Below are 13,708 nucleotides of genomic sequence, written 5' to 3' on the forward strand. Positions count from 1 at the left end.
TTTTTTTCTTTTAATATTGAGGGTAAAAAAATAGCTGATTATTATGAGTCTTTTTATGTTTAAATTGTATTCTAACTCAAATACTTGTTATTTATTTTTAAAGTTGTACTTGATTTTATGTGACTGTATAGATTACTTTAAGATAATATTTGATTTAACTTTAGAATTTGTATATAGTTCCATTTGTGAATGGTGGAGAACGTGTACAACACTTGAATTGCTAGTCATCTTATGGGGTTACTGGTGAATCTATCCAATAGGTCAACTACATAATTTGCTAAAGGGATTCTATAATTGTATCTGCAGTGCCACATAGAGTTTGGAAAGCAGTATGCTCTATTGGTTTAAGTACCATATTCATTCTTAACCTAGTTGCACATAACTCAGAGGGACATGAAGACTAAAAAGTCAAATTTGTAAAAGTGCAGGGCATTATGTAGAGCCTGTGCAATTTTAAGAGGTCAGAGAGAAAGATCAGAATTGGATAGAATCTATAACTTGTTTATAGTGCAATATTTTTGTTTTTTTTAATTAATATTTTTATTTCAGTTTTTAACTGAGACTGGAGTTTTTCCTGGTTAGAGAATTTCCTAAAGGAAGCATTCTGTAATTTAGTTAATTCAAGATTTACTTCATGTTCATTCCTAGTTATGAAGGATTTGTGTTAGATACTGACTTTCGATGAGAGAGAAGTTTGAGGGTTTTTTTTTTTTTTTTTTTTACACGGGCCTCTCACTGTTGTGGCCTCTCCCGTTGCGGAGCACAGGCTCCGGACGCGCAGGCTCAGCGGCCATGGCTCACGGGCCCAGCCTCTCCGTGGCATGTGGGCTCTTCCCGGACCGGGGCACAAACCCACGCCCCCTGCATCGGCAGGCAGACTCAACCACCGCGCCACCAGGGAAGCCCAGTTTGAGGGTTTTATTAAGAGATACAACACATACATGACTAAAACTACTCACTGTTTTATTTTGCTAGCAGGGCATTCATCTTAAATTCATTCTAAATAAATATATGATCTCTAATGACTGATGATTTTCCCACAATTATATTATGTAGATGTAAGCAAACATAAACAGTATTAGCTAATATTTGAATCTTGATCAGGTCATGTATTTGGGTCACTCATTTGGAAGGAAATTAGATGTATTTTCAAAGTTTTCCACTCTTAAATCTAGGAGTAATTCACTAATATATTATATAGGAAAGAACGGGACTGTACATAAAACCAGACAGTCTTCTTTTTGTCTTTGTTGGGAGGATTATTTATTCTGATTCACTGATTAAGCTGCTTTAGATTCTTTAAAAGGATGTAAAAAATAAGGTTTGTCCACTGAAATCTGCAAGGTTTGTATTATTAACTTGTTTGTTACTAAATAATTTGCTTCACTGTGAGTAATGGTTATATTAGGAAATGTTCTCTCATTTAGGAAGTCCCAAATTTATTATTATTTTTTTAAAAAACTTTGGAATTAGGCTGCAGAAGAATATTCAGTGACTTTGGAAAATGTTCACCTATTGTTATATGAAAAAAGCAGGTTATAGCAGTCTGTAAAGGATAAGCCTAATGTATATTTAGATATGTATGCATAAAGAAAAGACTGGAAATTTATATACTGTGATGTTAATAGTAATAAGTACAGAATAGGTGATTGCATATGCTCTTTTAGGTGCTCTTTTCAGTTCTTAACATTTTCTAAAATTTTAAGATTTTTTAACATCTTTATTGGAGTATAATTGCTTTACAATGGTGTGTTAGTTTCTGCTTTATAACAAAGTGAATCAGCTATACATATACATATGTCCCCATATCTCCTCCCTCTTGCGTCTCCCTCCCTCCCACCTTCCCTATCCCACCCCTCTAGAAAAAAACTGGTTGCCCAATATGAATGCTTGGATGATAATTAGATGTGGCAGTACTGTGACATAACAGTGCTCATGGCTGATAAAAGGTGCCTTAGTACAATTTCATTATGTATATTGAGGATTCCCTGGGGAACGGTATGGTTAGAAAAAAAAAAAAAACACACCTGATGCCTAGAAACTATGCCATATTAGCCCAGGCAAGTAACTGTGTAAAACATTGCCTTTCTGTGATTTGTGGTTAAAGTCCCCTGATATTTGATGTTGAAACATGCTGGAAATTTATTTTGGAGTTGTAGTTTAACTTTAAATATTTATTTTATCTTAAAGTATACTCTTTCATTTTTAGGCATTATCCAATTGGTTTGCTCTTTGATCTTCTTGCATCAAGTTCAGCTCTTCCTTGGAACATCACAGTACATTTTAAGGTATAGTTTAAATAGCATTTCCCATTTGTCCCACTTGTGGTACTACTTAGTAAGTAGACTTAGAGTAGAATTTTTTTTAAGTTGTTTATTGCTTTTCCCATGATACTTTTTATTTGCTAAGCTGCCATTAGTGTTTATAAAATGCCTTCCAATTTCTTCTTAACTCTTGACGGAACCATTTAAACATTTAACGTATAAGTGCCTATTCTTTGTGGGAGCTGGATACACTGTGTTTAAAATTTATAATATTTTGGAATATTTATATTCATTAAAAAAAATCTCAAATAGGAAGAACAAAATCCTGAGTGCATGTGGGCATGGGAATGGGGAAGGAGGCAACCTAACACTGAGTAATTCTAAGGCTCTTTTGATGGAATGAAAAGAAGTGTTAGGAGACAGAAATACAAAGACTTGATTTAAGTCTGTTTTGAGAAATATTAATTCCTGTAGTTTTTAAGAGTCCAGGCTAGGTTTATTGTAACCTAATTTTGTCTCATTATTTTATAAAAATCTCATCCCTCTTTCTCACTAAACACCCTGATTCTCCATCCTCCACCCCACGAGCAAGTACCGCTGAAGGATTGAACCCCCTCTATTAGTTGATCACTAGGCAGTGATTCTCAAATGGTGACATATAGTGGGAGGGAGACATGCTAAGAGTTTGAAAAGTCATTTAGGTGTCTGATTTGCTTTCCCATTAGGGTCACTTATTCAAAGTCATTACCCAAAGGCTCACCCAGTCTTCCTAAGTTACTTTCCTTTCCTTTTTACTGAAATTGGATTTGTGGGGCGTTTGCATTTATTTCCCTATTATTTGCACTGATATACTTTGCACAGCACCATGCTACCACAGATGTTAGTTACCACGGAACCATACAGAGTGAGGACATGGTTCTAATATGCATGAGTTTCAGTTACTATGAAGAGCAAGGACTGCCTGTATGTATAATAATTTAAATTTAGAATGGTAGGAAGGTAAAACTACTCCAAGCATAATAAGTGTTCCATATTGCCTAACAGGTCTTTCCCATTATGTTGAAAAGCATTCCCAGTAATTGTGTGTGTGTGTAGAATGCACTCTAAAAGACTTTGAAATCTAGGTTAAAATATATCATAGTTACCCACTTATTTATTCATTCAACAAATACTGAGAGCCTGCTGTGTGCCAGCCAGGCACTGTTCTAGGAGCCTGGGATATATGAGTGAATGATACAAAAGATACTCAAACAAATTTTATGGTACCTAGTTGGCATTGCCTGCTAGGCCCTCTGTAATTATTGGTTGAATTAGTTGATGGATTGTAATAATGATAGGAAAGGCTTAGAATTCTTATGATTGGTATAGTGTTATGGTTCTCAGAGTGCTTGATAGACCCAGATCCCTGGGGATTCCTATTTCCATAATAATATTAAGATGCTATTTGCCCTTTCCACTGTGTTTAAATTTGTACTGATCTGCAAAAGCGATGGTGAGCAAAACTTTTGGCAGCTTAGCACAGAGCAAGGCCCTGTACCAAAATGTGCTAGTGGTCGTTGTATTCTTCACCACCACACACTAGGACTGTCCTGGTTGAAGTGGTACAAATTATTAATTATTATTAATCTGGACTCTTAAGTACATGTCTTTTTACATGTGGTGAAATGGGAATACACATAAAGCACTCCTGCTGTGTGCCAAATACGATGGTTGTCTTAAGGAAAAGCATTGTGCCCTTGTTTACTTTGAGAGCTAAATGAGCCACTTTTCTCATGAAACACCATTTTTTATTTGAAAGAGTGACTGACAAACTGTGGTTTATCCACACTTGGGCATTTGTTAGTTTCTTGAAAACAAACAAAGTGACCTCTCATTGCAGAGAAAACAACTGACAGTATTTGTTTCCAATGATAAGATTTGCACTTTTAAGTGAAAATTAGAATTTTGGAAAATATGTATCTGTCACCATGAGCTTGACAGCTTTATTATTCTCAAAGAATTTTCTGATGAGATTGGTGGTCATTTTAACAAATTGATTTTTAAGAAATTTTATATAGTGAAATGTGAAAACATTTGGAGAAGGCCTACCTTAACTCAATAAACAGATACTTTCCAAATGATCACTGCATTATGTTGAGAAATTATGCATGTGTTAAAGATCTGTTCAAAGTGCACGGCTGGCATCAGGAATTTTAATGTAACAGAGGTCAAAATGTTTATTGATGTGTTTTCAGATTCCACATTAATGTAATAATAAACTAATTGAATTGATGTAGTATCAAAAAAGAATATCTATAAATCTGAAAAGACTCAAAATACTACTTTTTCCAACTACATATTTTTATAAACCTGTATAATTACATACTTTAATCAAAACAACTGCATAGTATTGAATGTGGAAGCAAATACGATAACTCCATCTACTTCCCATTAAGCAGACCTTATAAAGATATTTGCAAAACCTGTACAGCAGTGCCGGTCTTCTCCCTAAATCGTTGTTGTTGTTGTCCTGGAAAATATAGTTATTTTTTACAAAAATACAGTTTTTGTGTTGACAGGTAATGGGTTTATTCTTGATATTTTAAAATGAATTGCTCTTTGAGATCCTTAGTAGGTCATATATTGTCTTCCCCAATGGAAAGTTTATTAGAGAAATTAAATAGAAAGGAGAATGTTAGAGGATGTTTTAAATTTGCCCCAACTACCAGCGTGTTTCTGTCAGCTGCTCTTACTCTTTCTGACCCTGGCCTGTGTTGGAGGAAAATTATTGCCCAGATTTCTTTCTCCCTATACTAAGTTCCCTTTATTTAGGGTTATACGACCTGGTTTACCACAAAGGTCGTCCTCAGGTATTTAATTGATAGCTTATACGGACTGATGCAGGCCCACATCCCCTTGTAGTACCTTATGGCTTTTGATTGATTATAATGAAACTGAGTAAGCATTAAATTTGCAGGTAGAAAAGCAATGCTTTTAGATTGAGGAAGCAGGTTTTCTTTAAGTTTCTAGAAAATACTTTCTCATCAACAGGTTACATTTATCAAGTAACAACTTTCTGTCAGTTGATGCATCAGTATTTTATCTTTTATGATTTTGTATTGAGTGTGTCAGATGATGTGTGTGCTTTAACCAGACTGCTTAGAATTTTTATTTTAGAGTTGCTTTCAAAGATACTGATTTTAATTAGATTTTGTGCAACACTGAAGTCTCCAAGAGATGCCCCCACCTCCATCATACACATTTGGGTCAGTTCATAGTTCACACTGAATTCTTGGGGAGAAAACCTGTTAAAAATTTTTCGAAAGGACATATTTTCTCTAATTTTTAACTGACTTTGATGCTTGTCATTTGAATAGATTCATAATGTTTATAGTAAGTGAATTTTAATGTCTAGAGCAGTGCTTTTCAAAATTCAACGAACATACAAATCACATATGTGTCTTGTTAAAGTGCAGATTTTGATTCTGATTCCATAGGTTTGTGTTGAGGGCAGAGGTTCTGCATTTTTAACAAGTTTGCAGTGCTGTTGATCCACCAGGCTGAATAACAAGAGTTTAGAAAACAATGCAGATTTAAAAGTTAGTGTTGGACTTCCCTGGTGGCGCAGTGGTTGAGAATCTGCCTGCCAATGCAGGGGATACGGGTTCGAGCCCAGGTCCAGGAAGATCCCACATGCCGTGGAGCAGCTAAGCCTGTGCGCCACAACTATTGAGCCTGCACTCTAGAGTCCACAAGCCACAACTACTGAAGCCTGTGTGCCTAGAGCCTGTGCTCCACAACAAGAGAAGCTACCGCAATGAGAAGCCCATGCACCAGAACGAAGAGTAGGCCCTGCTCGCCGCAACTAGAGAAAAGTCTGTGTGCAGCAACAAAGACCCAACGCAGCCATAAATAAATAAATATATATTTTTAAAAAAGTTAGTGTTGTTTACAAAACCAAAAGGTTGTAAAGGATGATTCAGAAAATTGTTTTTGTAGGAATTTTTATATTATTTTTTGAATTCTGAGAGAGAAATATTATGCAATTGTAAAGTGTTAACTACTTTAAAACATGTAGATTTACTTTGCTTTCTTTTTCTGTTTACCAAAACAGGAATGAAAAAGGTATCTTCTTCATGGTTTTCTTAATTAACTTCAAGGACATTTTTGATTCCTAAATCTGATTAGCCTCCTGAGAAAATTATTTTATTTCTCTTTCCTCAGCTTTTATGTTAAAAAATTCAAACCTGTATTAGAAAGCTTGAGAGTCGAACACCCACATACCTTTCACCTGGATTTGCCAATTGTTATTTTGCTACCTTTGCTTTATTTCTCTCTGGTTTTTTCTTTGATATTTCATTATTCCTATAGGCATTTTGCTTGCAAAGCTGCATTATAATCAAAAGGTTGCTCACAGGGTGTGCAGTTTTTAAAGAGGGAAGTTAGTAGTGTGACTCAGAAATTTAGTAACATCAGATGAAGAGAGTGGGCTCTTTAAAATGCTCAGGTCTATTGCATATCTATCCTAAAAAAAAATTGATGGAGTAAAAAAAACCCAACAATAATTCGGTGTTTTTCTTTTTCTCTTAATAAAATGGTGCTAAACTGATGTATTTAGGTTTTGAAAAGAACAGAAATTTAAATTTTGAATCTTGACAGTGATAATTAGGGGTCAGAGCTCACATTTGCTAGGCAAAATTGGGTCAGCATTAAGGTAGGTGTTTCTGTGTAAAACACTGCTGAATGATTGTGACCAGACAAACTTAGGTTTTTGGATCAAGGCACTCTGTCTTTCCTAAGGTGCATGGGAAGGCACTACCACTGGTCCTGACTATACTTGTAGGACTGACCACACCCTTTTTCTGATGGACAAGTTTTCTTACTAGGCCAAGAGCCACTGTGTCTCTCTCTAAGGTAATTTACCACGTCCCTGCTCCTTCCACCGTGTGTTGATGACATAGATCTGAGGTAGCTTTCCTTGTTCTTAAGTGCACTTCATGGTCTCTCCTATGCTTCTGCTGCCTGTACTTCCCAGCTCTATATATTGGTGGCTGTCTTGAAGTATTTTATCAATAGTGTATTATATTATCTGTCTATCACGGTGGGACAGGTCACCAGAAATGTAGCAGCTTAAAACAGCACACATTTATTATCGCATAGTTTCTGTGGGTCAGGCTTACCTGGATCCTCAGCTTAGTGTCTCACAAGGCTGTAGTCAAGGTATTGACTGGCCTGTATTCTTGCCTCGAGACTTGAGAATCTGCTTCCAAGTTCACTCAGGTTGCTGGCAGAGTTCATTTCTTTGTGATTGTGGGACTAAGGGATATATCTTCTTGTTGACTGTTAGCTAGAGGCTGTACTCAGCACCTACAGGCTGCTTGAAGTTCCTTGCCATGTGGATTTTCCCAGCATGGTAGCTTACTTCACTGAGTCAACAAAAAGAGCCTCTAGAGCTAGTCTGTTAGCAAGACCAGAGTTATATAACATGACATGACTTAATCACAGGAGTAGTAGCCCATAATCTCTGCCACATTTTTTTTAAATTTTTAATTTATTTTTGGCTGCTTTGGGTCTTTGTTGTTGCGTGCGGGCTTTTTCTAGTTACGGCGAGCGGGGGCTACTCTTTGTTGTGGTGCGTGGGCTTCTCATTGCGGTGGCTTCTCTTGTTATGGAGCACGGGCTGTAGGCATGCAGGCTTCAGTAGCTGCAGCACGTGGGCTCAGTAGCTGCGGTGCACAGGCTCTAGAGCGCAGGCTCAGTAGTTGTGGCGCACGGGCTTAGTTTCTCCACGGCATGTGGAATCTTCCCGGACCAAGGATTGAACCCCTGTCCCCTGTACTGGCAGGCGGATTCTTAACCACTGTGCCACCAGGGAAGTCCCTTTGCCATATTCTTTTTTTTTTTTTTTTTTTTTTTTTTGCGGTATGCGGGCCTCTCACTGCTGTGGCCTCCCCCGCTGCGGAGCACAGGCTCCGGATGCGCAGGCTCCGGACGCGCAGGCTCAGCGGCCATGGCTCACGGGCCCAGCCGCTCCGCGGCATATGGGATCCTCCCAGACCGGGGCACGAACCCGCATCCCCTGCATCGGCAGGCGGACTCTCAACCACTTGCGCCACCAGGGAGGCCCTGCCATATTCTTTTGATTAATGCAGATCACAGGTCCTACCTACACTCCAGGGGAAGGGATTACAGAAAGGTGTGGACACCAAGAGGTTGAGATCACAGAGGGTCACACATACTTAAAACTTTATGAAATAAGGTTTGTTTAGTCATTAAATTTTGTATCAAATATTTATTGGAGTTAACATCTGCTTTCATCTCTGACAGAGTAAGTGGATTATATTTTTCCTCTAGTCATAAGCAGCTATAAAGCCAGACAAAGTATATGAAGTAGAGCTGTTTTCAGGCACTGGATGTAGAGAGAAAGAGAACAAACTAGGTGAGCCCCACATTTAGCCCATCTCTGTGCTTCAGGGTAATTGGCTAACTATGTCATGGGGAGTGGAACTCAAGCAGAGCAAGGAAGTTCTACTGAACTGAGGGTGCAGAGATTGGAGTTCTGGGCTGCTGAAGCAGCTGGAACTTGTTAGACAGGTTGTTGAAGAAGAGGGTACGTATAGAAGTATGAGTTCCCCAAGAGTGCTTGGCTGAGGGTTGGGCTGCACACATGTAGGTGATGTTCCTTAAGGCCTAGTAGAGAGTGCATGTTGGGGGTTAAAAGTGGGAGAAATATCATAATACCTGGAGATGTTGGATTTCAAGAGTGGAGAAAGACCTAGTTAATATACCGGATATTAATCTTAGATTTCTGAAAGGCTGTGCTTTTGGAAAGGCTTGGCAAGTTATGGCCTGTGTGCCATATCTGGCCCACTGACTGTTTTTATATGTCCTATGATCTCAGGATGATTTTTATGTTTGTTAGTGGCTGAAAAGAAATTAAAAGAAGAATAATATTTTGTGACATGTGAAAATGATGTGGAATATAAATTCTAGTGACCGTAAATAATGGATGGATGCAGCCAGCCATGTTAATTCATTTACATACTGCTTTTGGACTACAACAGCAGAGTTGAGTGCTTGCTATAGACATTGTATGGCCCATAAATAATACATTTACCATCTTGCTCTTTAAAGACAAAGTTTAACTCCTCTTACAGAGTAAGGATTGCTCTGGATCTGCCCTGATAAAGCCTAAAATTAAGTCTTTTTAAGATCAAGGAGATGCTCCAGGCAGAACAAACTCAACAAGAAAGACAGTATAATCTAGAATCCTTACACCATATTCACAATGTTTAGCATACAATCGTCTATTACTAGACATGCAAATAAGCAGGGAAACTTGAACCATATCAAGGGGAAAAATGCTGTCAGTAGACATTGACCCTGAGATAACCCACATTTAGAATTAGCAAAAAATGAATTAAAGCAACTATTAAAAACTCAGTGACTTAAGATAACAAAATTGCAGAACTGAAAAGAACAGTATCTGAAATTAAAAGTTCACTGATGGACTTAACAGTGAATTGGAGATGGCATAAGAAAGCTGCTGTGAACTTGACAGATCCATAGAAATTATCCAATGTAAAGAACTGAGAGAAGAAAATTGGAGGGAGGTGGGGACAGAGTCCCAATGACTTCTAGGATAATATCAAGCAGTCTAACATACATGTAATTGGAGTCCTAGAAGGAAAGGAAGGAGGGCATGGGTCAGAAAGAAAATTTTAAGAAATATGATTTGACTCACATTTCCTGGTTTCAAAGCAACAGTAAACACAACTACATGGTACCAGCAACTAAAGTACAAGCAACGAAAGAAAAAAATAGATAATTTGGACTTCATCAAAATGAAATACTTTCTGTGCTTCAAAGGAAGTGAAAAGACAACCCACAGAATAGGAGAAAATATTTGCAAAATTATATATTTAATATGGTCTGGTGTCCCGAATATATAAAGAACTGTTAGAACTTAGTAATAAAAAGATAAATAACCCAATTAAAAATGGAAAAAGGATTTGAGTAGACATTTCTCCAAAGAAGATATATAAATGGCCAGTAAGCATATGAAAAGAAACCAAGCATAATTATTTAGAGTTGCCAAGACATGGAGAAAACCTCAGTGTCCATCAACAGATGAATGGATAAGGAAGATGTGGTATATATATACAATGGGATACTACTCAGCCATAAAAAAGAATGAAATTTTGCCATTTGCAGCGACATGGATAGACTTGGAGGGCATTGTGCTAAGTGAAATAGGTCAGAGAAAGATAAATACTGTATGATGTCACTTACGTGTGGAATCTAAAAAATAGGATAAACTAGTGAATATGACATAAAAGAAGGAGATTCACAGATATAGAGAACAAACTAGTGGTTACCAGTGTTGGGGGAGAGGAGACATAGAGGTGGGGGAAGTGGGAGGTACAAACTCTTGGGTGTTAGATGGGCTCAAGGATGTACTGTGCAACATGGGGAATATAGCCAGTATTTTGTAATAACTGTAAATGGAAAGTAACCTTTAAAAATTGTATAAAAATAAAAAATGAAAAAAACCCACAAAACCTCAGCATAATTAGTCATTAGGGAACTGCAAAGAAATACCTCAGTGAGTTACCCCTTCATGCCCACTAAAATAGCTATAATCAAAATGTTGGACAATAACAGGTGTTGGAGAGAGTGGGCTAATCGGTACTTTTCATATGTTACATGTTACTGTTGTGAATGTAGAATGCTGCAGCTGCTTTGGAGAACAATCTGGCAATTCCCTCAAATGCCATATGACCCACCAACTCCATTCATAGTTACATACACAAGGGAATTGAAAACATATGTCTACCCATCAACTTGTACATGGTGGTTCATAGCAGCTTTAGTCATAAGAACCAAGAAGTGGAAGCAATCCAGATGCTTATCAACTGATGAATGGATATACAAAATGTATATCCATACAATGGAATATAGTTTGGCCATGAAAAGGAACAGAGTACTGTTACATGCTATAGCACAGATGAACCTTGAAACATCATACCGAGCCTGAGCAAAAGGAGGCAGACTCAAAAGGCTGCACTTTATATGATTCATTATATGAAACGTCCAAAATACGCAAATCCATAGAGACAGAAAGTTGAATACTGGTTTTCAAGAGCTGGAGGGAGGACAGAATGGGGAGTGACTGCTTACAGATACGAGGTTGGTTTCTTGAGCGTTGAAAATATTATGTAATTAGATAGCAGTAATGGTTGTACAGCTTGTGAATAGAGTTGTCCCTGGGTGTCTGTGGGGGGTTGGTTCCATGACCCCCCTCCCCATAAAAAAATCCGCTGGATGCTGAAGTCCCTTATATAAAATGGTGTAGTACAGTCAACCCTCTGTATCCACAAGTTCTGCATCCACAGATAAAACCAACTACATTTTGATCGTGGTTGGTTGAATACATGGATGAAGAAGCTGCAGGTATGGAGGGCAACTGCATACTGAAAACTACTGAGTTGTAGTCTTTAAAATGGTCAACTTTAAGTGAATTGTATATGAACTATATCTCAATTTTTTTTAAAGAAATAATGATGAATAATTTTGCAAATTTGGGGGAGAACACAGTCTGTGTGTTAAAGAAGGTCAGCAAATCTAAAGCAAGTAACTATATAGAAGACCACATCCAAGCACATCGTAAACTGCTGAAAACCAGTTATAAACAAAAAATCTTGAAAGCAGCCACCAAAAAAATGACACAAGAACAGTAGGTTAATGATGGGTGACTTCTCATCAAATAGTGAAGAACAGAAAAAATGGAATGATGTCTTAAAGCACTGGAAGAAGCTACAGGCAGGAATGAAGAACACTAGAAATGGTAAATAAGTGATAAATAGAAAAAATTACCTCTTTTAACTTCTTTAAAAGAGAAATGACAGTTTAAGGCAAGAATAATTTAATTTTAAGGAAGGGTTAATAATGTCTGTAAGTAAAATATGTGGCTGCACTTATCTAAAGGATGAGGCCACTAAATCTTCAATTAGCTATGGGTCAAAGAAGAAATCACAAGGGAAATTTTTAAAATATTTCAAACTGAATGATAATGGAAACACAACATATTGAAGTTTGTGGGAGTCATCCTAAGCAGTGCTTAGAGGGAATTAAAAACTTTCTATAGTAGGAAAACATAATTTCTGATACCAGGAATGAAAAAATGGGATATTTCTACAGATCCTATAAACATTACTAGGATAGTAAGAAATATCGTGAACAACTTTATGCCAGAAAATTTGACAAATGGACAAATTCAATGAAAAGAAGAGGTAGCAGATATGAATAGCCCCTGAATATATGTAGAAGTTAGATTTGTAATTAAAAAAAAAACCCTCACAAAGTAAAATTCCTTGCCTAGTTTCGTGATTGGTGAATTCTATCAAACGTTTAAGGAATAAATAATGTCAATCTGTAGGCTTTTTCCAGAAATAGAAGGGGAGGGAATATTTCCCAATTTGTTTTACAGGCCAGAATAACTCTGATACCAAAACCTATTAAAGATATTTAAGGAAAATTGCAGACCAGTATTTCTAATGAACTTAGGTGCAGACACTCTCAAGAAAATACAAGCAAATCAAATGTAGCAACATATAAAAAGGACAATACACCATGACCATGTTGAGATTGTCCCACAAATACAAGGGTGACTCAACTTCATTATCAATGAATCGATTTAATTCATTTCAGCATATTAGCAGAAAAAAGAGAAATCATGATTTGATGAATAGATGCAAAAAAAGCTTTTGACAAAACTCAGTACCCGTTTTTCATCAAAACTCTTAGCAAGCTTAGGAATAGAAGGGAATTGTCTCAATTTGACAAAGACTAAATATGAGAAGCCTACAGCTGAAATCATGCTAAATGGTGGTTTACTGAATGTTTCACCCTAAGATCAGGAAAAAGGCAAGAGTGTCTGCTTTCACCACTTCTACATAGTTTTGCTCTACTGCAAGATACATATTCCTAAAAAGTACTGTGTTGTTAAAAATCAGAGGAAACCCCAAAACTTCATTAATGACAAATGAAAAAGATAGGAACCTAATAAAAGCACAATTTTACGTATGTTAAATGGTTAAGGAATACATAAGTACTACAATGAATATGGCACTCTATGTTGAAAAAGACTGGAAATTTGCTTGTTGAAATGAGCATTGGAAAGGATTGCAGCTTGTTAGTTATTGTGAAGTGATAGGAGGAAGGTTATCTGAAATCAGACAAAATTGTAACATAGGATGTGGATGAGTGTAGCTTATAGTATGATTTGAAGTAGTGGATCCATTTCTGAGGTGTGTGTGTGTTTTGTGTGTTCTGATGTGGTTTGGTTTAGCTGGGTGCATTTTTTGTCTTCACCTACTATTGTGGACAATGTTTACAAAAGTAAACATGAAATTTACATTGTTCAAATTGTTCCCTAACATATCATTCACTTTGGAACACATCCA

At 37.0% G+C, this 13,708-nt stretch overlaps 1 protein-coding gene across 4 annotated transcripts in view; it reads left to right on the plus strand.

The window, feature by feature from the left end:
* The window catches only part of ATG5 (autophagy related 5), a 122,790-nt gene that overhangs the window by 21,924 nt on the left and 87,158 nt on the right, over positions 1–13,708 (plus strand). For all 4 annotated transcript variants that reach the window (XM_060115236.1, XM_060115235.1, XM_060115239.1 and 1 more), the window contains one exon: positions 2,210–2,288. In XM_060115236.1, coding sequence (XP_059971219.1) covers positions 2,210–2,288 — 79 coding nt within the window. The remainder of the gene's footprint in view (positions 1–2,209; positions 2,289–13,708) is intronic.

This window comes from Mesoplodon densirostris, chromosome 12, assembly GCF_025265405.1.
Source record: "Mesoplodon densirostris isolate mMesDen1 chromosome 12, mMesDen1 primary haplotype, whole genome shotgun sequence".
Classification (NCBI taxonomy): Eukaryota; Metazoa; Chordata; class Mammalia; order Artiodactyla; family Ziphiidae; genus Mesoplodon; species Mesoplodon densirostris.